The 23,946-nt window shown below is 40.3% G+C and overlaps 2 protein-coding genes across 2 annotated transcripts; both read left to right on the top strand.

Annotated features, from left to right (window-relative positions):
• The first annotated feature begins 11,742 nt into the window (after positions 1 to 11,742).
• LOC133920595 (plasma membrane-associated cation-binding protein 1-like) lies at positions 11,743 to 13,193 on the top strand. Its single transcript, XM_062365200.1, has 4 exons — positions 11,743 to 11,964; positions 12,066 to 12,155; positions 12,332 to 12,419; positions 12,510 to 13,193. The coding sequence occupies exons 1-4, from the start codon at positions 11,854 to 11,856 to the stop codon at positions 12,923 to 12,925; spliced, it is 705 nt and encodes a 234-aa protein (XP_062221184.1). The 5' UTR covers positions 11,743 to 11,853; the 3' UTR covers positions 12,926 to 13,193.
• Positions 13,194 to 19,615: 6,422 nt separating this feature from the next.
• On the top strand, positions 19,616 to 20,335 carry LOC133922274 (large ribosomal subunit protein eL27x-like). The gene has a single exon (XM_062367523.1). The coding sequence runs from the start codon at positions 19,749 to 19,751 to the stop codon at positions 20,157 to 20,159; it is 411 nt and encodes a 136-aa protein (XP_062223507.1). The 5' UTR covers positions 19,616 to 19,748; the 3' UTR covers positions 20,160 to 20,335.
• Positions 20,336 to 23,946: the final 3,611 nt, after the last annotated feature.

Raw genomic sequence — 23,946 nt, forward strand, 5'->3', positions numbered from 1 at the left:
AGTGAGTATGTAATACTTACACTTATCCGATATATTGCATCTTCTTTCTTTTCTTCTATTTTCTTTTTCGGTCATGGGTTCTTGTCCATACTTTTCTAGTTGACAAGCAACTAACAAGGGATGATAGAGTTTACGTGGGTTTGTTGCATGAAGCCCACCCCCTCCTAGCCCACGAGCGGTCCACTCGTGATGAGAAGCATGGCTCACTCACTAGTACCATATTGGCGCCGCCACTGCCCCCTCCTATCACCTGTCCCCTTGGTTCTCACAGGCAATTTCTCTTGCCTCTAAGGAAAATGTTCCAACACATTTATAAATTTATTCACGTCTGAATGTTCCAAGGATAAAAATCAAATGTTCCACCGTGGAGCACAAGGAGCAACGATGACCACGTTGAGGAAGAAGGGCAATAATGGCGGAGATCGGTGGCCAGGAGAGGCCACGAGGCATATGGGTAGCATGGCCACGACGATGGGTGCAAAAAGTGAGAAGCGGATTTGAGGTAGCTCAAATCGTGCAACGGTGGAAGAAGGAGTCGCCAACCGAGAAGAAGGAGGAGGATGGAGCACGGTCCCAGGAACGGAGGAGGAGGATGGAGCATGAGCCTCGCCTGACCGAGGGGGCGACAGGAGCCCCTATTCATAGGGCAACCGAAGCTAACTTCCCGTCGGACAGCCCAAGTTCCCCATCGGACAACGCGTGGGCTGATAGGATGATTCCTAGCAATTGTCTGATCCCCGAGCCCGACCCATTGGGTCCAGTTATCTGAACCAATCTGAACTTACCCGGCCGAAACTTGCTCTAGCTCCCTATAATTTAGATGGGCCGACGCACCTGGGCCCTTTTACGATTTGCTCTCAACATGGGCCTAGTCTCGGGGAGGGCTGACAACAATGGCTGGTTCTTTTTCTGTCGTCTCCTGAATCCACATATTCCAGCTCAGAGTTACAAAATAGTCTAGTACACAGATAGTCCAACAGGAACCCCCAACAAAGTCTATAAAGAGATGATCAAGCAAGTGCTAGATGCATTTCAGAGTTGGAAAAATAGATGACGTCCGCCTGATGAATATTACCTGATCAGAATTCATTCGAGCAAATTAAAGGTCGTCTTTTTTGAGCAGACGTTACTTTGCCGCCTCCTTCAAATCTATTATTTTGATGTAATATATTCCCACTAGTAAAAAAGAAGTACACATTTAGGATGTCCACTGTCAAGACCGGCCAGTTTAACTTTAAGTAATAACATATCATAATGAATGTTCACGTGGGGTACGAAATACACATATGAAACAAAATGCGAGAGGAAAATGCCTCATCAGAGTGCGGATACGCCCTCATCTCAAAGATACTCGACTCTACTTCCATGAAACAAAATGAAACATAACATGTATAGAGAGAGAAAGTTTTTTTCACTCCTGGTGTACATAATCTTCCTCTAATAGAAAATTTTCTATTATGTAACCATTACACTAATCAATTTGTGTAACCAATCGCTGAATTGTAAAAAATTCTAATAAAAATATGATAGTATAGAGCATCCTATTATCTACTATCCCATGTAATTGGAGCTAAAACAACAACTTGTACCGGGAGAAAATTCTCCTTTTTGTTTCTTCTTATACAAGTTGTTGTTTAAACTCAAAATTTATAAGATGACAGATGATAGCATGCTCTATATTATCATATTTTTGTTAGAATTTTTTACAACTTCTAACATAGTGTTTTTGGTTGGTTATACAAACTGATTTCTGTAACAATTACACAAACTGATTTGTGTAACGGTTACACTGTAGAATTTCTCCTGTAATAGGTGTTTAGAAAAGAGTATGTACATCTTAAAAAATACCATATATGTCCCAGGAAAAAAATATATCACTTATAAAGAAGTACTCCTTCCGTCCTAAAATATAGGGCGTATTAGGATTTAGAAAAGTTAAACTTTGTAAAATTTGATCAATAATTAATCAAATTATACGTATATTTTAATGTACAAAAATTATATCAATAGATCCGTATTTTATAGATCTTTTAATAGAATATTAATTTTGTAATAATTGATAATATATTATAAAATAAATTAAATGATCAAAGTATAGCTTTAAAGACTTTTCTAAATCCTAATACGTCATATATTTTGAAATTGATAGAGTATGTATATCTCAAAAAGTAATATATATTTCTATTATAATAGAATCAACTATGAATTAGGATCAAGCCTCGAGCCAGGAGTATGTACTCTCGAAAGTACATATTTTTGATTCGATCCATACTTGATCCTGTTATAACTAAAGTATATACTACTTTTTATATGCATATACTACTTTCTAATATGTATATATTATTTTCTAATATATCTATACTACATTTTAAAATGTACATACTTTTTCTAAACATTCATTAGAGAGGGAGTATTAACAACAAAACACTACGGTATATTCTCAGCGTATATAGAGTCCAGACCAACCAACATCCTGCCAAGGGTTCGCTTCCCAACCCGCCAATGATCCAGTTCAGTTTCGCCATCGATGGAATAGCTAACTGGCTCTCCTGCAAAATCCCCAAAAATCCTAGCTACCCTTCAGAGATGCATGCCAACTGTTGTTTGTACGGGGTTAAGTAAATCATCGGCCAAGAACTAAGCCTTGGCTTACATAATTAGTGGAGATTATTGTACTTCATATCCATTAGAAATTAAATCTCAGTTTTGTTTCTTGTGTGTTTTATTAAGATGGATTTTTTTTCCAGCAGTAGGCGATGTGCCCATCGACAGCGAGACGTCTAAGGTGATTTCGTTAATTTTTAAGCTCAGCATGTCCAGTCTCCGGTAAGTGTTGTGTGAGTATGTTCGTGTGTCTACAAATTATATTGGTAATTAAAGAAATAAATCATTAGCAGTTCTCCAACAACCTAATGATGCGCTAATCCACTCATTAGTGTAGGTAACTACTCATAATTAGCTTCTGCAATATTGCAAACGGTCGATTCACGCCGTCTTAGCACTGCTACTTCCTCCCATTTCTCCTCCAGTTCCCTCCTTCCTTACCACTGCTCGCGGTCGATTCATGTCGTCGTGGTAACCTTTAGATGTCACTTGCAATCGACCATGAAAAGGCCATCTATGGCTTCGGTAGTAAGTTATCAATAAATTCTAGCTAGCATAGCCAGCCAATAGTGGGATGAAAGCTTGTAACACCGTCTCCCTTCATAGCTCCATCTTCAATTGATAGGTTGACAACCGTAGTTTGGCATCGGTTTTATGCACTGACTAGGCTTTTTCTCTTGGGAAAATTTGCTACAGGACATTGAACTTTACAGGCATTTGGCATTTTCGTATTTCATACTAAACCTATCGTATTTAGTTTATGGACACTACAAAATTATGGGCGTTTGTCACATGACACTAGCAACATTAAAATACAATATCTAACTAAGAGAGGAGAGATAAATGATATGAAAAGTCTATTTTTCCTACCTAGTTCAGCCCGCCCAATGTTAATTATTCTCTTTATTTCTTACTACTAGGACCCACTTGCAATTCTCTTCCTCTTTCTTCCTCATCCTCCTTTCTATTCTCACAAATACACACAAGCACAATAGTTCATTGCCACCATTTCGATGGTAGGGGCAATCGGGGGATTTTAAAATATCTATCTCTCCATATTCATAAAAATTATATTTTAATACCAGTAGTGTCTTGTGGTAAAAATGCATAATTTTGTAAGTATTCGTCGGCTAAATATGATAAATTCAGTATGAAATGACAAATACAAGCAAATATAACTTTACCCTATGACAAATTTCACCTTCTTTTTTGGCCAAGATCCAATCACCTCTGTTTGTGTGAGGTTGATTCCAGCAGGCCAGATGCACCACTCGAGCTGACTTAAATCAAACATTCGAGATACGCTAGTTTTCATTTTCGACGTCCCTTCAGTTCGTCTTCTTTTCAAAATCTGACACGAACTTAAGCCAACAATACGATTAACATTTGGAAATTCCAAAACACAAATTTAAACACATTTACAAAGGTTTGTATAGAGCACGAAACGAGCAGACCGATACACCGTTTGATACTAGTTGAGATCAGAGAACTAGTTTGATACGGTCTGATTGAGGCGTGGCGATGCGGCCCTGAGGGCTCGTTTGGATGCTATGAAGAAAAAAAAAACAGGAAATGAAAACCTGGAGAGGATTTTTTATGGGCACATGACATCCATGTCAATCCACGGGGAGATCAACGGTAGTCATTTGGGAGACAAGACAAGGGATGAAAAATACTTACCAGAAAATAAATTCACAAAAGACAGAAAAATCAAAGAATTCAGAAATGGTGGAGAAAAATTCAGAAATGTATAAACGCTATATAAACATTCATCAAATCCACATAGGTACTACATTCATCTGATCCATTTGTACCGGCGATCATATGTGGTAGAGGACAGAACAAAAGGAACATGCATTCCAATCTGACTCTGAAAGTAAAATAAAATTTTGAATTATTTTTCTCACACAAATTTATAGATCTGGCGTAGAGCGGTAGGTAGCTTGGGCTTCCACCACCAGGTCAACTGCGATTCCAATTAGCCAGGAGCTCAGCCAATCGGACACGGACTCTGCACTCTCAGTGTTTCGTTCCTTCGGTGCAAGCAGCTTCTCCTCTCGGCATGGATGACAGTGGCTGACCCCTGCATCTGGCGTGAGGAGAGGGGATAGAGTGACAGGAGAGGGACCCGATGGTAGTGTACAGAGGCGATGGGGGAGGTGGGGTGAGGCATGGGCAGATGCTTCAAGGGGAGCAGTGGGGGAAGGAGGTGCCCCGCTTGGAGGGCGTGTCGTGACAAGCCGAGGTCGCTGGTGGGGACTTGCATGTGTACGTGGATGTGGAGGTGTTGAATAGATAGGCGGCAGAGACGAAGAATCGGGAGAGAGCAAGAAAGCGACGGGGAGAAGATTTTCGATGTCGGGGTGGTATCGAAGTGGATTAAGAGAGAGATTTTTTAGCCCGTGTGAGATTCAAATGGCAGTAGGGGATGGAAGTGGAAGGAAAAATCATGAGCCAGATGTACCCAAGAAATAGGTTGAGATTCCAACGAGGTTTGAGACATCCAAACAAACCGTGAAAGAAATACAGTTGAGGATTCAAACCACGGAGGCACACGGCAGCTGTGCCACATTGGCCACGCCAGCGAGGCCACGAGATCAGCAGGCTCTCACCGCTCCGTCTAGCGCCACCGCTCCTAGACCAGTCATCTCCCACTGGCGTGTGGGTCCAAACTATGTGGAGGCCCACAATTCGGCGTGATTCGCCGTTGAGCACGAGTGAACGGCTTGCGTAAATCTTGGGACACCGTGGCGTGGGCCCGGTGAGGACCCACCTACCAACGGCAACTGGCAGCACAACGCCAACGGTGCCTGCCACTAGGTCACAGCCCTCCCCTGTGTTTCCAACTATTCACACTCCCGTGCCACTCGTCCTAAGACCACTTCGATCGTCATCGTGTCAATCTTTCTAGTGTCCAGTTGTTTGATAAAGGAAGATGACACTTTCAAAGTCACTCGCCATGTCGCTTGCTTGAGACAATAATAAATTCAACTATACTGGTATCACTATCAGTATAGTTGAACTAGCTGATATAATAAGAAATAAAATATATTTAGTCTATGAATAATCCAGTAGTCTTAGGTTCTGTGTGTCTTATCTATGAATTGTGGAAAATTAAATTGTACAATTTGTAGAAGTTGTAAAAAATATACTACTGAAGTGTTACAATCTGTAGATTAGATGTATAATTCAATTTATTTCTTTTAATTTATATATTATAATTATAATATATGATCTACAAGCTCAAATAAACATACTCTTAAAACATGCATGATGCGTTATGCGATCATCATGCAGCTCTGCTGGCCGTGTCTGGAAATGCTGTACAGTACTACTATTAAGCAGCCAGTGGCATTCCCGCAATTCCTAGCAACGCCAGAGCTCCTGTGGTGGCAGCGAGCTCTAACTGGAGAGGGTACTTGGCCACAATTAATCACAGCAACAGCAGCGCGTCCACCTCACGTACGTCTGATAGATTTGGGATTTTTTTTATTTTAGTCTTTTTAAATTAATATTTTATTAATAATATGGAAAACTGAAGTTTTAGTAACTAACCCTTTTATCATGCTAAAATCTTTGATGTGACTCTTAATTTGATCACGCTAATATATATGATATGACCAATTTGATAATACTGACGTTTGTCCCGACGCCCTTATATGTGGAGCCGACATGGTATGCTGAATCATTTCAAGTTAATTGACCTGACTCCGGATGAACAGTGCCCATGGATGAACAGTATCTATTAGATTCTAATTTTTCTATTTTTCTAAAAGAGTGGGGTTGCCATCTTTCAAAATTAACGAATTTTTTTCCTATAATTCATTATAGATCTATTTTAAAAGAATTCATCTCAATACCCCATGTACATTTTAAAATAAAAAAACTTCAAAAAAAAAACTATTTTTAGAACTTCTAGTAATTTTTAAGGCCTCAAATAAATTCTCAAAAATCTGAAAAAATTTACTAATATTTCTCTCATGTGACGTAGTAATTTTTAAAATTATTTTTAACCCTACGTTACTGGGTGAAAAAGTAAATTCCTTTGTAGTGCTTCATTTATATGCATTTTTATCATTTCATACTATTTAGCCTAGTAAACACCCTCTAAATAATTAGCAATTGTCTTCAAATTTTCTCCAAATTTTGCCAGTGCTTAATGCAACATGATGAGGACATCACTCATTTAGATACATGCGCTACAAGTGATCCTCCGGTGATTGATTCATTACAAGGACCGATTACACGGGCTCGTGCACGTCGTTTAACTCATGAGGTGAATTCGTTACTCGCTATCCATACTACTAATTATAAGGATAGAATGCTACTCAGTTTTTGTGAATTTTTTATGCTTAGGAATATGGAAGAAGCACCTATGGAACAGCCAAGTAGGACGGGGCTCAAGCCAACTTCAAGTCAGAGTCAGAACTCGGTCTGGATTCAGCATACAGTGCCGCACTAAAATGGCCATAACTTCTTCATATGGAGTCCAAATAAGGTGTTCTTTGATGCGTTCGAAAGCTAAGGACGATAGCTTTGTTTTGGTACTAGTCCCAGCTCTAGAATCATGGTGAATTATTTTGTGTCATCAAAAAAATATGATGTATCATAATTTTGGACCATATCGGGCCTTGTAAACGTGTTCGGGTCTAAGCCCAAGTTGTGAACGCCCCCTCTGGTCGCCCAAAACCCTAGCATGTCCCTCTTCATATATCTAGCAGCTGTCGTCAAAGAATTTTTGGTTTTTTCTTAGATTAATCTGTCATTGAACAGTTTCGCCGTCGTTCAGTTTGTGAAACCCCAACTCATGAGCTTAATCATATTTGCAATTTTAGATTGTATTCTTTCGTGTTCTTACTTGTGTTCTCGATTCGCTTGTAGGAATTAGCCTTCTTGGCGAGGTCAATCATGCTACGTGCGGTTGATAACCAACGGAGCAGTGGTGTAGCGATTGCAAGGGTTGCATTCTGTCCTGATCGGAAGCCTTGGATCATCAACGTCGACTCTCCACGGATCGACTTACCATTACCTAACGGAAGATCGGGCCTAATCCTCTCATCACAACATGTACAAGTCCTATTTGTGAACATGCACATCCAATAGAATCGTAGAATTTGAATTATTCAATTTTGAATATTGGTATTTGTTACAATTTATACTATAACAGTAATACTTAAGTGACTTGAGGAGTCAAAAAGAATTGTCATTTGCAGTCTAAATCTTACCAAATTTGTTGTATGGACAGTTCAAAATATGTTTTAGCTGAATTACACATATGATTTTTAGGAAGTGAAAGCGCATCTAGCCCTTATGTGTGGTTTTGATAATTAATAATAATATATATGGACTAACAATATTATTGAGAATTATTAGTAGGTTATTCCATAGGTGATGCATGGAGGATATATATGCATGAGCTCTAGATAAATGGGGAAATTGAAAGTGCATCAAGATAAATAAGCTCTTAGTAATACTAGGTGATGCTCATAAGGAGAAGGAGGAGCTCAATAAAATTGATAATATGCATGAATACTAATAAGTTACTTATGGAGATCAAGTAACTTAAGGTATAAAAGTTATCAATGTAGTTTTATGGACTAACCCATGTGCTTTGTGCTTAAGAGTGAGTTGAGGTTATGATCTATAAGAAGGTATGAGTTGAGTTGGGAAATTCTATATGCCAAGAGTGAAGAACAAGATTGGACTCCATATATGATAAAGTGAATTTGTTAAATATGTCGATACAAAGTGGTTTTCTATGGCAAGACGGTGAAGGACAAGCAAGACTCGGCTACGATGGAGCATCCAGTGGTGAAGGGCAAGCAAATGGCTTAACGCCGAAAGACCAAGACGGTGATGAAGAGTGAGTGAAGGCTTTGTGCCTATATAGTGCGAGATTATGTGAAGCTACCGGTGTTTCAAATCAATCATATGAAGAATCAAGAAGAGATGGAGTGACAATGATATAAAAGTTGGCAAACCTCTAAGTTTGAAGGAAAGAAGCGGTACTTGAAGGTATTCAAAGGCTCAATGTGATTCAAACGTATTTTATATTTAAAATTTAGTATAGGTATATCGCACTATTAAGAGGGATGCAACGTGAGCCATTTATTGTGTCTCAGTGCTTAAGATTTTTCTAACCAACCCAAAGTGAGAGTTAGCTTAAGGAGCCCAGTATGGAAAGTGTGAAAGTATCTGAATTTGGTTTCGGAGTGTTCTTAGTTTAATCTAATATGTTTGAGGCCATGAATTTAGTTGGGATGTGTAGATCTTTAAATAAGCTTTCCATAGAGTTCAAAATCGTTGAAATCGTATTTCGGGATAAAAAGTTATCGCCGTTTTTCAGAGTGCCAGCTGTATTGAACTCGGATACTCCGGGTTGACTCGGATATACCGGGTTGTCTGGAGTCTCCGAGTGAGGTTCCGAGCCGAGTGGTCTGTTAGGGCCTAAGTGATTCATCCAGATACTCCGAGTTGACCCGGAGACTCCGGTAAACAGTGTTTTCAGTATTTTCAATTAGAGTTTGCTTACACATCTTTTGCTAGAATTGAATAATTTTTGTCACCCTAGGATTGTAAATTTCACACTTATTTAGAGTTATTGTGCATTAGTTGAGCTTAGCATATTTATGATTTTCACTTGTGAAAAATCTGTTAGTTTATTTTCTGTTGTAAGTTTAGACCAACGGTAAAAGGGGATGAAATTTTATAAAAACGCCTATTCACTTCCCCTCTAGGTGACATCATTGTCCTTTCAGAAGATTACTACACTTTAAATTGCGCATGTTCAGACATAGCTAAGTGTTAAGGATACCCACAACATTTGAGACTATAGGGTAACTTAGGTACTTTGAAATGTACATTTATATTAGCAAATAATTTTCAATTTTGTCGAAAGTTGTCAATTCATAACTTTAATGTTCTTAGGTTTAAATCATGATATATGTTCATCAAGAAGCTATACACAATTTAGGTTATATTGAATGAAACAGTGGTAACCATTATCCATGACTTGCATGACGTCAGGAAATAATAATATTACAACTAGGATGCACAGGAAATTTTTGCTAGATCAAGGTATTGCTACACAAGTATTAAAATGTTTTAGGCTTTTAGCAAATTTGTTCAGAATTTATTGTGTTCACAAGAAATGAACATCCATATTACAGTGAAACAATGAAACTTAAATACTGAATATCAGCCTCTCATGTATTAAATTAGGCGCAACTGAGAATTCTACTTGAGATGTAATCCTATATTAGTTAGAATCAATGAAATTTTAAAATGGTTTACCATTCAACGTCGAAAATCACCTAGCATAACCTTGAAGAAAGATGAAGAAATACTTGTCCACATCCCCCATATCCCAAAAATCCCTTACTCTGCATCTTTCACAAGAATCACTCATCCTATGATCGAGTCTCGCCTACTGTATAAAATACTGAAATGTGATTAGGATTACAAAAGGACAACTTAGGTGGAGTTCAGATTTCAGACTAATTGACAGAAATAAGATGTGTAAAACTACACTTTGTTCTGGGACTTTGCGATATAGGGTAAAGTAGGATGAGCAAAATATCAAGAGTCAAGACTAATAAAAAATGGGAAGTGTTGGGGAAACGATACAGAGAAGAACGGGAAGTGTCGGGGAAAAACCAGCACCTGTAAGCGCCCCGATAGGGAGGGAGGGAGAGCCAAACTGATGGCGAAGCGCGGAGCGACGGAAGCGACTGATCGGTCGCCAGTCCAGGGAGGAGGCAGAGGGAGGACTTAGGAGGTGCCAAACGGCAGGAGGGCGATGCACGCGTGTCCGTCCGCCGCAGGGGAGCGCGTGGCATCAACCGGCTGCAGCCCACGGAATGATGCTGCACAGCGGCCGTACAGCTCAAGGACCGAGAGGGGTTGCTGCCAACATTCATGTGTAATCACCATTGGATGGCTCCTCTGAATCCACAGTTAAATTACTACTGTTATAGATAATGGTTATCACTGATTTGTTAATGTAACCTAAATTGTGTAGAGCTTTCTGATGAACATATCTTATGGTTTGAACATAAGGATATTAATATTATCAATTGCTAATTGTTGACAGAATTAGAAATTATGTGCTAATCTAAATGTATATTTCAAAATGCCTAATATGCAGTCTCAAAGGTTGTTGGTAGCCTTAACGTTTAGCCATGTCTGAACATGCACAATTTGAAGTGTATTAGTCTTCATAAAAATCATGTGTATAGTTCAGCTAAAACATATTCTAAAATGTCCATACAATAAATTTGGCAAGGTTTAGACCGCAATGACAATTCTTTTTCTTCAAAATCACCTAAGTATTACTGTTATAGTACAAATTGTAACATATACCAACATTCAAAATTTAATAATTCAAATTCTACGACTCTATTGGATGTGCATGCTTACAAATAGGACTTGTACATGTTGCATTAAGCGCTAGTAAAATTTGGAGAAAAATTGAAGAAAATTGCTAATTATTTAGAGTGTGTTTACAAGGCTAAATAGTATGAAATGATAAAAAAATATATAAATAGTGCATTGTAAAGGAACTTATTTTTTCACCAAGTAATATAAGGTTGAATAATTTTAAGAAAAAATTATGTCACATGAGAGGAATATTAGTGAATTTTTTCAAATTTTTGGGAATTTATTTGAGGCCTTAAAAATGCTATAACTCTAAAAGTGGTCTTTTTGGAGTTTTTTTATTTTAAAATCTACAAGGGATATTGAGGTGAATTCTTTTAAAATGGATTCATCATGAATTATAGGATCTATAAAAAAAGTTTTGTCAATTTTGGAGTACGGCATTCTCACTGTCTAAATAGAGAAAGAGGAAATAAAAAATTAGAATCTAACAGTACTGTTCATCCAGAGTTATGTCAATCAACTTGGCATGACTCAGCTTACCATATTGACCCCACGTGTAAAGGTGTTATGATAGATGCTTGTGTGGTTAAATTAGTCATGTCATATATATTGGCTTGATCAAATTATGAGTCACGTGAAAGATTTTGACGTGATAAAAGAGACTAATTATTAAAAATTTAGTTCTTCATGTACTATTAATAAAATATTAGTTTTTAAAAGGCTAAAATAAAAAATTCCTCGATTTGGAGCCACGCCTATCTAGCTAGCCTCTGCTGCTGCTCTGCCGTAGCTGTTCTTCGGTCGACTGCCTGATTGCGAGGAGAGAGAAGAACAGAGAGGAAGCTACTCAAGAAGCGAGCTCGAGGCGCCATGGATTACTGGAAGTCCAAGGTGCTGCCCAAGATCAGGCTCGCCTTCAAGACCGGCGGCAAGAAGGCCGCCGCCGCCGCCGAGCTCATCAAGTCATTCGATGAATCAAAGGTCGGTTGCACATTGCTACTACTTCGATATGTTTACAGGTTGCAAATGCGAGGTGGATTATATTGGATTATGAGATGAGGGGCCGAAATGCATTTTCTCAGGAGGCGATCGATGGCGAGTTCGAGGAGAAGAAGGCAGATCTCCAGCCTAAGGTCGTCGAGATCTACGAGTCTGCTCCTGCCCCACTCAAGGTAATCATATGATCTCTTGAAAATAAAATTTCCCGTGAAATCTTGGCCGCACGTACGCATTTCGTGCGTGGTGCCAAAGTAATGTGATCTAGCTGGGATCAAGATGCATGGACTCGTGTCTCTTGAGGTTACAGCCAAGGGACTGAAACTTTTCGTACGTACGTGTCTGATTACAGGTTCTGATCAAGGAGAGGAGCAAGGTTTCCGGGATCAAGAAGAACTCGGCCGCCATCACCAAGTTCTTTGAAGATCTCGCCAAGATCGGTAAGCAGGACATCCACAGGGCCTGATTGAGTGATTGATGATCACTCGCATACTGCCATATACATTTACTGATAACATCCATATGATCAGAATTCCCTGGAGCCAAGCAAGTGAGCGAGGGCATCACCAAGGTCGGCCCGGCCCTGCTGTCCGGCCCCATCTTCGCTGCATTCCAGAAGGTCTCCACGCTGCTCCCCGTCGCCGCCGAGGAGGCGCCCAAAGAGGCTCCGGCCGCCACTGAGGAGGCAGCGGAGAAGGAAGCTGCTGCCGAGGAGAAGAAAGAGGAAGCGGCCGGTGGGAAGAAAGAGGAAGCAGACGAGGAGAAGAAAGAAGAGGCCCCTGCCACGGCCGAGGAGGCTGCCGCCGCCGGGACTGCTACCCCTGTTGAAGCCTCTGCTGCTGCTGAGCCAGCTGCCGAGGCAGCGCCGGCAGAGCAAGTGGCAGAAGCTGCCGCGCCAGCTGAGGCGGAGCCTGCGAAGGCCGAGGAGGAGACACCCAAGGCTTAGCTTGGGTTCAGGTTCATTTTGCAGCCGCTAGCTTGCTAGAGAGATCGGCTTCGCACAAACTATGCTCTATCACCATTCATTGTTCTTGCATATATGCAAAATGTTTTGTCTCTCCATCTGTTCCTATGGATTACGGTTAGATATGTATGTAATCCTATAAATTTTGTATGTACTTATTCATATTCAGTGTGAGAATATGTATCGGCGTCTGTATATTATTGCCAGTTTTGGTTTGGACTTAATTCTTTGTTTCATCATGATTGATCAACACACCAAGAAATTTCAGCAATATGTGCTCGTGAATCAGTAGTTGCTTCAATCATTTCGTGTATAAAATTCTTTGTGCTATGTACATTTCAATAGACAAATGGACAAATTAGTTCAGTAGTACACCATGTGCATGGCCATATATTGTTCTTTTCCGGCCTGGTTTGTGTTATATCGTTTGTGCTCTGCTGCAAAACTGGGCCCTGTGTGCCAGTTTAGCCAGGCCCACTTTGCAGTACATCTGCATGTGGTGCATTGGATACCTACCTGCTATGCAATGGATCTTGCTGTCCAACCCAAAGCTGGAAATGAAATGAAATGTACCCCAAAGAAAGGTTGGAAAAGACAGATGGTATGTAAGTTGTAAGTGGGGCAGCACTCCTGTGGAATTTTATGAAATAGTTGGCCAAATCTGATTATTTAGATCACAGAGACTTGACAAGATTCTACAAAAATCTCTAATTCAGTTCTTTTCCTTTATGGCACTTGAGTGGTGTGAACAATTTCCGCAGTTCAGGTATCGATAGTTACATGTTCTAGTTGCTAGGCCTTGGAATATGAACTTTTGTCATGAATCATTGAAGACTGCTTGTTAACATTCTGTTCTGCAAAAGAAGAGGTAATTTAAGTTCTTGACACCCCACCTGGAATGCCAAATCGTCATATGGACGTAAGAAAAATACTATTCTTAAAAAATGAGAAAATTTCTCTGAAATTCTTGCATATATGTCAGGCTAAAGATGGAGAGTAAATTGTTTCTCCATAAGCAATGAATAGAAAACGCTAAAACAGGAAGGAGTGAAAAGAAAAAGATGAAAAAGCAGAGAGATGGATTGGAGACTGATGGCCAAGGCCCACTGTATTTGTTCTATCCGACTAGATCTGCTTTGGAGGATTACGACACTCCGGATGTAATCCTTTCAGATTGGTAGACTTCTAAATATCTAGAATCCCAACCGAGAGGTAGCTTCTCTATCCAATATGATTACTTTTTTTTTTTATATATATTTCATCCTTATATCCTTACTCCGTGGCGGCTACGACTAACTCAGAATCAAGTAGGATACGTACGATCGTCATACACCTCTTATAGATATATGATATTTATAGAATATATAATAATGATTATATTCTCGTCAGCATTCTTGATCTAGGAAGCTGATCGTTGTTGCTTCCCATTCTGACCGTTGGCGCGTGCCACCACTGTGGTCCGGGCCCTCCCCTCCTCTCAGTTCCTGTCCGTTGTTCCTCCTGTTCTTCTCGTCATTTATATGCCTCCCCGACGTGCTTGATCCTGCGCACAATTTATTTTTAAGGCCAGGACATTGATTTTGGTGTTTTGAACAGTTTGTTTTGAATGGTTGAAACATTTACTCATGGCTTCAGGGGCTCCTCGGAGGAGCTCGCCGGCGCCAGCCATGTCGGAGCGACTGGGGTGCCGGGGTGAGTTGCAACAATGATGGTAGCGAGAGGTGGAGTTCTATCCCGAACTGGGCCGCTGGGAGTGTTCATTGGTCGTGCAAGATTCATTTTGTTGGCAGCCTGGAAGGTGGGAAAGGGCATGCGGCGGGCGGCTGCATGTAGCCCATGCGGCCCTGAACATGCCCCTCCACCAACTGCATCCAGTCTTGCCTTAGTTTTTTTTAGAGGAAGTCTGTCTCTCTTTTTTTTTCTCAACATGCTTGCACGTATTGTATTGCATTGCGTTAAGAAGAAGAGAGTACAATAATCTTTTCACACCGCCAACTTAGGCAACGCGAAGTGGCTCGAAAGGACTTAGCTACCAAACTATTATAGTCTGACATTACGAAGTTAAATCCGACACGACCAAGAGTCCGGCTCAACTCCTCCAAGATTACTAGGATGACGATGGAGTCCAACGCTTTCCGATGAGCTTTGCTCCCCCCTTTCTACGGCGCAACCAGCATCTACCACAAAGGTATCCTCAGCGATAGGGATGAACCGTCCAATGGTTTGGAAGGTCGTGGCGTTGCATCCTCTTGGATGTCCATGAAGGACAAGCCAGGCGAAAAATCGACACTTTCCACTGTTGACACGCGCCTTCAATGGTCGTCTGCCCAATGAAGAACACACGGCAGGTTGAACTCACCGAGGAATCCCATGGAACCTGTTCGGCGTATCAGGCCGCAACTCGACGTCGTCAATGATGTCCTAGAGTCGTAGGTACTCCGTAAGCACCTGGACCGTCTGTCGCGGCTGACTGTGGAACATTTCGAGCCCGTCTCTCCACAGCCGAGGACAGGTTTGGGGTGCTTGACTCAATTGATCAATTTGATGTTGCTCCAACGGTCTTTCCAGAATAGGCCCGTGTAGCCGTTGCCCAACTAAACCGAATGCTACTCCGGAAACATCGATTGCTGTCGTGGCATCCTCCTCCTTGACTGCCTTAGTTGCTCCGTACCTTGGACCTATGCCGGATAGAGTTTAATTTATCGATGTTAATCGATCGAAATTCACGGATACAGAGTTTACCGTTTCGGTTCGATTTGAGAAACTGAACTGTAACTGAATTTAAATTCAAAAAATTTAAAAAATTAAAAATTAAAAAAAAACTAAAGATAATTCTAAGACCTTCTGTGAATTTTTTTTAAAAAATAATATCGTTTGCATCATATTCTATAGGGAGAAAGTTTGAAAAAAAAAGTTGAAGCGTGCGGCTAAGTTATTAACTCATATTAAGAAAAAGTTTAACATGCAAACACATATTTTTCTTATGTAGGACGTATCTTAAGAGGATCTTTAAAATTGATTTCACTTCATTTAGATTTTTATTAATTTTTCCATAATTTTTACAAAGTTCACAAGTGAATATGTTAAGAAACTGCACTGTAATTAACTTTTTCATGTCTACCATTATTTTTATTACATAAAATATAGTATAAATAAACTAAAAAAGTGGTTTCACTAATTTTGAAGGTGCGATGGGTCAGTTATGAATTAATCTAGTCGTAATATATTACACAATTCTGCATGTTACAATAACTAATTCTTGAGTTCATGTATTTTAAAAGATATAGAATCATGTAAGAAGACTAACAAAATTAGTTTCATAATTTTTGAATTAGCAAAGAGTAAACTATACATTTAACTTGGTTTAACAAATACATTTTCTCACGGAAAATTTTCAACTTTTTTATAAGTATAAATACTTTGATCATGTAGATCATGTTACCAGAAAACCAATAAAATTTGTTTCACTTAATTTGAAGCTCAGATGAATTAGTTACTGATTTTACAAGATTAAGCCAATTTTTTGGTTTTTTTTTGTTGAACTTCACTGAAAATCGAGAAAACCACTCGATAAATCAAGAAAACCGAGGGTTGCCGATAATGCGGAAAATTTGAGAAAACCGCTTGATAAATAGAGAAAATTGTTCGGAAATCGGTCCGATTTGACTGGTTACCAAGAGGCGATTCTGATAAATTTTTGACCAAATTTTAAATTTTAGCAAATGAATTTTATCCAAATTTCGAGCGGTTATCGCGATAATCGTAATTTTTCAGTTATCGGACGGGCTCGGTAACCGAACCCCAATCGATAAGTGAAATCTTGTGCCGAACACGACCCAATCACTGAGTTGTGCCAGGCTTCTCACCCATAAATTGGAGCTAAGGGCTAAGATGTGTTTGGTTGGTGGAACGAGGTTGGATAGAAGATGATTATTTATATTTTTGAGATGTTTCGTTGAAGGACAAGTGGATGTGATCATCTGATTTTTGAGAATATTTCTCAAATTTGTTAGATGGAGTGATCTATTCATTTTGACCCGATGATATCATTCATCTTGACTAATTACGGTCATTAGTAAAAATAATTAGTGGTAATTAGCATATTGTATTGCTAATTAGTATTTATTATTATAATATTATGGTTGTTAAGTGTTAGTGTGTTTATTAGTGTGTTGATTAGAGTACGATTAATGATAATTAGCATACTTTTGTTGTTAATTAGTAATTACTATGATAATATTAGTATTAATAAATGCTACTGTGTGTTGATTAGTATATGATTAACTATTATTATTTAAAATTAAAAGATATAATTTAATTAATTATTCTCGTGCTAACCACTCTCATCTCTCAAACTAAATAAAAAACTATCTTATTCTACCTACCAACCAAACGAATAATTTAAATAGACATATTAAAGAAAACAAGGATGCTCATATCTCATACATCCTTATTCTCTAACTAAACGTACGATTTAAAACATCTCCAGAGTGGGAACCCTCATCCAACAATGGCTTTAAATAATTTCAAACAACCAACCCACTGCAACCAAAACCAAACATAGGAAAGGGAAGAGTTGAACCAACTTCTAGGTTAGGTGCAAGAGAAAAAAAATATATTTTCACCTGTGTTCATGGCCACATGGCGTTATGGCTGCATCGTGGCCATGAATGTGGGGGAGATAAAGTTTTTCTTTTTTTTTTTCTTTGGCTGGCGCGTGCCTCATGGTCCCATTCAACCGCCTGAGATGCCCTTACGTGGAAGAAGGAATTAACTCAAGAACTTTAGGATTTAGTTGCAATTAAACTAAATATTAAGGGTTTTGCAGTACTCTGTAAATATGCCCGAGTATTTATTATTATGCAATTTGCATGCATTGGTTCTAATTTCACCAATTCTTGTGATGGGCTGCGCGATGCAGTACAATAGGCAAGAGAAACACAATAAGGAGATAGAAATATCCAAAAGGGTGTTTAGGTCATTTTTGAAAATATGAGGTAATTAACTCCAGCTATGTTGTCTCAACTTAGCTGGTCCTAAGCCCGGGTAAAAGAGAACGGTTGTGATAGGTTTGATGAGCTAATTTAAAAAATTGACAGTTAATATGAAGATGGCACATAAAGAATAGATCTTGTCAGTACGCTTGGTGCTTTATCTGTTAATGACTAGTTGCATCTTTGCTACTCTATTTTTACTTTTCTTTTCACTGTTTACGATGATTTTTTTTCCCAGTTCGATGTAATTTGTTACCGCCGTTCCTGATTGAAATGCTGTGTCCTTCGAGTATTTCTTGATTCTCATTGTTGCCATTTGGTCAGTCTGATACGGCAATAGAGAAGCTATGAACATAATTCTGGCTATAGAAGTACAGGATATTTTTTTTTGCTAACCATTCGCATCATATTCTTTATGCAAAAGAATGAAGCTGGCTGCGTATTTTGGCTTGATGCATAAGACTGCATTGTTGTTACCACTAACGTGTCACTGCTCACATGGATCTAGCACACCACACCTGCACCCTCGGATCCGGATCCTCTGTAGTAGGGCAGAGAAGCGCAGTTTAAACTGTGATTCGTGTCTTGTGACTCGAACAGCGAGGTACTGTGCATTGAACTGTTTACAGTACCAACCACTGTGCATGTGTTGCAGCAAAAACTCTGTAGTCTTTTCACTGTGCATATGTTGTAGCAAAGCGTCGTTAGCAAATTGAAGAAGATGGTCTGCCAGCGTCTCTACAAGCCTTGCGCTTTCTCATTGCGTATTATCCCATTAATGAATAAATATAGTTCCTTTTGTTTTAGTAGGATATGTTTGCTGTATGAGTACGTGACAGTGGACATGCCTATGCATTTTACCGGTTGCTTGGGACGAACTCTGTTACTTGGATATTTTTCTTCCCGAATCTTCGTACTATTACTTCGCTCTAGTGTTGCCTGCGTCCTTGGACATATGGTTGCAATTTTGCGTCATTCTTGCCGGCTACTTGCATTAGTTTTAAATTGCAGCACCTGTATACGTCTGCCAACATGTATTCCAATTACATTCTTGAGATTACAACTCCATATATAGGTCTCAAAAGCTGTGTTGGACCTGAGGTTGCACATCACACAGAGGAAATGAGCGTCTCATACTTTTGCGTCGCACCAAGGCATGGGAGAATTTTTTAAAATAATATTATTTTATTAAAAAATTGTAAAAATAATAATTAAAATTCTATATTTATAGAAGTAAGTACATGTCGGCACTTCACGTGCCGATATACTACTTTGCAATGTGCCCGGAGGTCTGTCGACACTTCACGTGCCGACAGACCCTTATATCCCGCAGACGATATTCAAATAAAAGTTTATAACTTTTTTTATATGATACTAAATAAAAATGATCTTTATATGAAAATTGTGCAACTGATTAACTGATTCTGACTCATAGGCCGGGCTGGGCTTGGCTGGCCCTTCAACGCCTACCGCTCATGGGCCCAATCCATTATCAGTTCCTCCTACCCGTTTTGGCCCCACCCCGAGCATAACGGGAGCTACTCTCTGACATCCCGGCTCCATAGTGCACACATAATCGCTGATCCGTCCGATTCGCATCTGACGATTCCAACTGCAAGGGATCCGTCATTCATTCCGTCAAACCCTAAGCTCCCATCATCCCCACACCGCCGCCTCCACTATAAACTTGTCCTCTGCACAAAACCCTAACCCCATCCGGTGGCGGCGCAGCAGAGCAGGAGAAGGGCGACCCACCCGAGCATACCGGCTGCGAAGGAGGAGGAGCAGCGGCGGCGGCGGCGGCGTCAGCGATGGTGAAGTTTCTGAAGCCCGGGAAGGCGGTGATCCTGCTGCAGGGCCGCTTCGCCGGCCGGAAGGCGGTGATCGTGCGCGTGTTCGAGGAGGGCACCCGCGACCGCCCCTACGGCCACTGCCTCGTCGCCGGTCTCGCCAAGTACCCAAAGAAGGTAATCCGCAAGGACTCGGCCAAGAAGACGGCCAAGAAGTCGCGCGTCAAGTGCTTCATCAAACTCGTCAACTTCACCCACCTCATGCCCACCCGCTACACGCTCGACGTCGACCTCAAGGACGTCGCCGCCGGGCCCGACGCGCTCGCCACCAGGGACAAGAAGGTCGCCGCCTGCAAGGCCGCCAAGGCGCGCCTCGAGGAGAGGTTCAAGACCGGCAAGAACAGGTGGTTCTTCACCAAGCTCCGCTTCTGAGCGTCCCATGGCGACGAGATGGTCATTTCTTTCCAAAGCTTTTTTCTTTATGAGTAGCAGTTCGTGGGATTTTGTTGTATCCAAAGTATCCTGATGTAATGGCACTAACTATTGCTATGCTTGTGAGGGATCTTGATGTTAGTATGGATCTGGCAATGAAGCATATTATTGAGACACATCTTGTGTGTATTTTGCATCTGATTAACCCATCGTTCAAATAGTTGTCTTCGTCTAGTTCTAGTTCGGATTTCATCATGGTATTGGTAGTGTGGTACAAATTTTGCATGTATTTCTTGATTGTTGATTGGGATTGATTTGTCGGTGGACTGTGCAAGATTAGTGATTTGACATGTCTTTTCATTTGGTTGTTTCGATGCAATGTTGAGCTTGCTGTACAGCTTCAAGATATTGAATATTAATGTTCAATAGATTAGCATCTTTACACACTTTTGTAAAGATGGATAACTTTGTCACCTAATTAGATAGGTAAAACTCTTCAGTTCTTTAGTTCTGTTGGAGCCAGTTTATGCATTAAGATCCTTGCACTACTTTATGTAGTTCTTTTATGATGCGCTCGGGTCCCCCACCCTTATGAAATTATTTCTCAATTGTCCTTTTGTAACCATGGAAGCAGTGTTAGTGCACATTTTGAGATATAGTCTATGAATTTGACGTTTCAAAGCTACAGACTTGTGTTGCAGTTATTTTTACAAAATGTAGTCTTGTCCTTGTTGCCGATTGAATTTGACAATGCACTGGTACAAACATGTTATTATTTTCTTTTGCGAAAGATGTACATGTTATTCAGTGTGCTATGAAACTTCCATGTTGATTTGGTACGCTTTGTAGGTAATTGTGTAAGATTGCGAAATTAGTGACTAATCATTATTTTGTTTACATGCAACACAAAGCATTTTGATGCATGTGTGTTGTTACTAGTTTGTTGAATAGAGCTTGTTTATATGTTTACATTGTTGGAATTTGATAAATAATTTGTATTGGAACACATCAGTAAAACTTCTTTTTTTGGTTTGGGTTTGTGTGCGATAAGTCCAATCATGAACTCTGTTTATACCCATGGTGCTAATAACTATGTATGATGTATGTAGTAATGTAATTGCACTGTTTTTGAGGTAGTTGCTGTGTTAAATGTGTTTCAAGCCTACATGGTAAATCATTGATAGATTATTTTTGGATTTTGCATAAGTTTTGTCTGGGAAATAATGTCTGGTTGCCAGCCTCATTGCTGCTGGGTGGATGTTTTCTTTTTGCTAGTTACGTTTAAAGATGTAATTTGATCGAGCACATATTATTTATTGTGGCACATTATGCCGTAAGATACTAGTACGAACGTGATTGCTGCATTGAAGAACTTGCCAAGATACATGATGTGATGCCAGAAGCTCCGTGTTCTCGCTGGTCTGTGTGATTTGTTATGGTACTCACTAGGGATGGATGAAAACGGTACAGAAAAAAAAAAATCCCGTTTTCCGTTTTTTCTCGACAGTTTCCGTTTTTCCGGTTCTTACGTGGGAACAGACGAAAACAGGACGGTTATGTCAGGGAATGAGGCCGAAAATGGGAGAGGTCTCATCCTACTTGTTTTCTTGAAATCCTGTTTTTATTCGAGACAAACCTGTTTTTATCCCGTTTTGGAGTTAAAACAGGGCCCAACCTAGTATTCAATAGCCTACTAGCCCAGTATGCAACTCGCCACTGCTCGGTACCCACTTGCCTTGAGCCAAGCCAATCCAGTCTCATGCCCGCTCGCAAGGGAGTACTAGAGATAAAAAATGGATAGGAACGGCCAGGAAAACTTTATAATTATTTTTACTTTTATTTTTTTCAACCGGATGGAAACGAAAAGGAACACAAGATTATCGGTTATACAGAAACGAACAAATCCGAACAAAAATATATCGGTACCGGACGGAAACCGGTGATTAAAATGAGGAAGACCAAACATCAACACAGCTAAGTTGCAATAACGATTCTAACCTGCTACTATTGTTCTAACCTGCAAGCTATACAAACCAAACATAGGAGCATCATCAAAGTCGCACTTAGAAACAAAGTTGAGAGATCACAAACTATCAAAATCTACAAGCATAAGTGACAGTTTCAACTACTATTTTGGAAGGAAAAATGGTTGAGACCAACCATAGCAAAACTTTCGCCAGTTCTTTGCATATACCAAATTCAAATGCCTAATATCATCAGAAAAGATATTGACCATTTATGAGAGATATACTCTCAGAGTTAGATGAGTCCAGCAGATATGGGAGTTCCAGAAACTGAAGTAAAAACTCAGTTTGCATATTACAAGTGTCCTCATGGACAAACGCTCATTCGCTGCTCTGTTGTGGGGGCACAAATTGGCTTCGCAACATAGCAGAAGCTACTGAAGTACATATTCTCCTCAGCTATCATTCAGTGCAGCTCTCGGAGAAGGAACACAATTATGAAAGTGCACCTGCAGAATCTAACAATCGTTAGGATGTTGTTATCAAGTGCTAACAACTAGCAACAAGAAATTGCATATAGACAACACTGTAGTATTAAGAAAGCTACTCCTTGTTACAAGGAGAATATGCAAAATCTTTCCGCAAAGACCAGAGCATCATATCGTTGTGCCAAAGATTAAGAAAGCTCACTTCCAAGCGCAGGACGGCCAGACGAGCCAAGGAGGCGAGACGGCGAGAGCGGGCTGATGGCGTTCGTCGGTCGTCGACGGCTCCGTGGCGCAGGACGACCGAACAAGCGGAGGAGGCGAGACGGTGAGGGCGGGCTGGCGGAGTCGACGCGTCATGGGGGCAGCCGGGCAGGACAGATTGGCGAGGGCAGGCGGGAGGGTGAGGCAAGGCTAGTGGCGCTGTGGCCCGTGAGTGCAGCAGCCAGCAGGATCGACGGACTCACGGACGGGAGTGGCGGTGGTGGAGGTCTGGGTGATGTACTTTGGCTTGCTTTTCTTGGAACAAGCAGGAGTGCATTTTTGGACACTAGAAACCTTTATTCTGGCATCCTGTATTAGAGGATGGTCATACAAGCTTTCAGTATTTTGTCCAGATTGTGAGTTGAAGTTGTTTGGTGTGCAAGTTTGTGATTGACTTATTTCATCTCATCACGTTACTATGTTTGCACTGGATCACATGTATAATGTATGTGTGGGATTTCGTTCCTGTATGGCCTGGAAGTTCTCCCGGCTGCGCCGGCACATGTGAAAATCAACTCCATTCGACTGTAATGTTGGGCCGCCTCAAACTGGGAGGCGAAGAACATGATAGAAAATGAGAGAAACATTCTCGATGTGACCTTGTGAGCCAGCAAACCTATTACAGCATCCCACAGCAGCAGCAACATTATCAGAGAAAGCACCACACTCAGAAGGAAGCACAGGTGGTGATTGTCACACACATTGTACAACAGAAAGCTAAGTCCCGTATGCCTAGATCTCACTTCAGCCTTAATACATTCCCAAGGAACAAAAGAAACTTCTTGTACATATCAACAACTTCATTTATCAGAATTTGATCATCTTCTATGAAACAGCTCACGATAAAATCAAACATACAAAACAGCTAGAGAGGCCTATGTTTAGGGGTGTCTCCAGTCCTACATGACTTCTAAAACCATGCCCTTACTTTCACTAAATAAATAAGAATAAAATGACAAGTGCACGGGCCTAACTGACAATGTGCCAAGCATTCTAACAACACTCCAGCAGCAGGTGGAGCTGGAATAGGCTTGCAGAAGAATTGACTTCTTATTCTGATGTGCTTTGAAATGA

The sequence above is a fragment of the Phragmites australis genome, chromosome 6, assembly GCF_958298935.1.
Source record: "Phragmites australis chromosome 6, lpPhrAust1.1, whole genome shotgun sequence".
Taxonomy (NCBI): Eukaryota; Viridiplantae; Streptophyta; class Magnoliopsida; order Poales; family Poaceae; genus Phragmites; species Phragmites australis.

Excerpts from the sequence above, each read along its gene's own strand:
- LOC133920595 (XM_062365200.1), top strand. The coding sequence starts at position 11,854 with ATGGATTACTGGAAGTCCAAGGTGCTGCCCAAGATCAGGCTCGCCTTC. Across the intron at positions 12,156-12,331 it reads CTGCTCCTGCCCCACTCAAG|GTTCTGATCAAGGAGAGGAG; the intron begins GTAATCATATGA and ends GTCTGATTACAG. Across the intron at positions 12,420-12,509 it reads TGAAGATCTCGCCAAGATCG|AATTCCCTGGAGCCAAGCAA; the intron begins GTAAGCAGGACA and ends CCATATGATCAG.
- LOC133922274 (XM_062367523.1), top strand. The coding sequence starts at position 19,749 with ATGGTGAAGTTTCTGAAGCCCGGGAAGGCGGTGATCCTGCTGCAGGGC.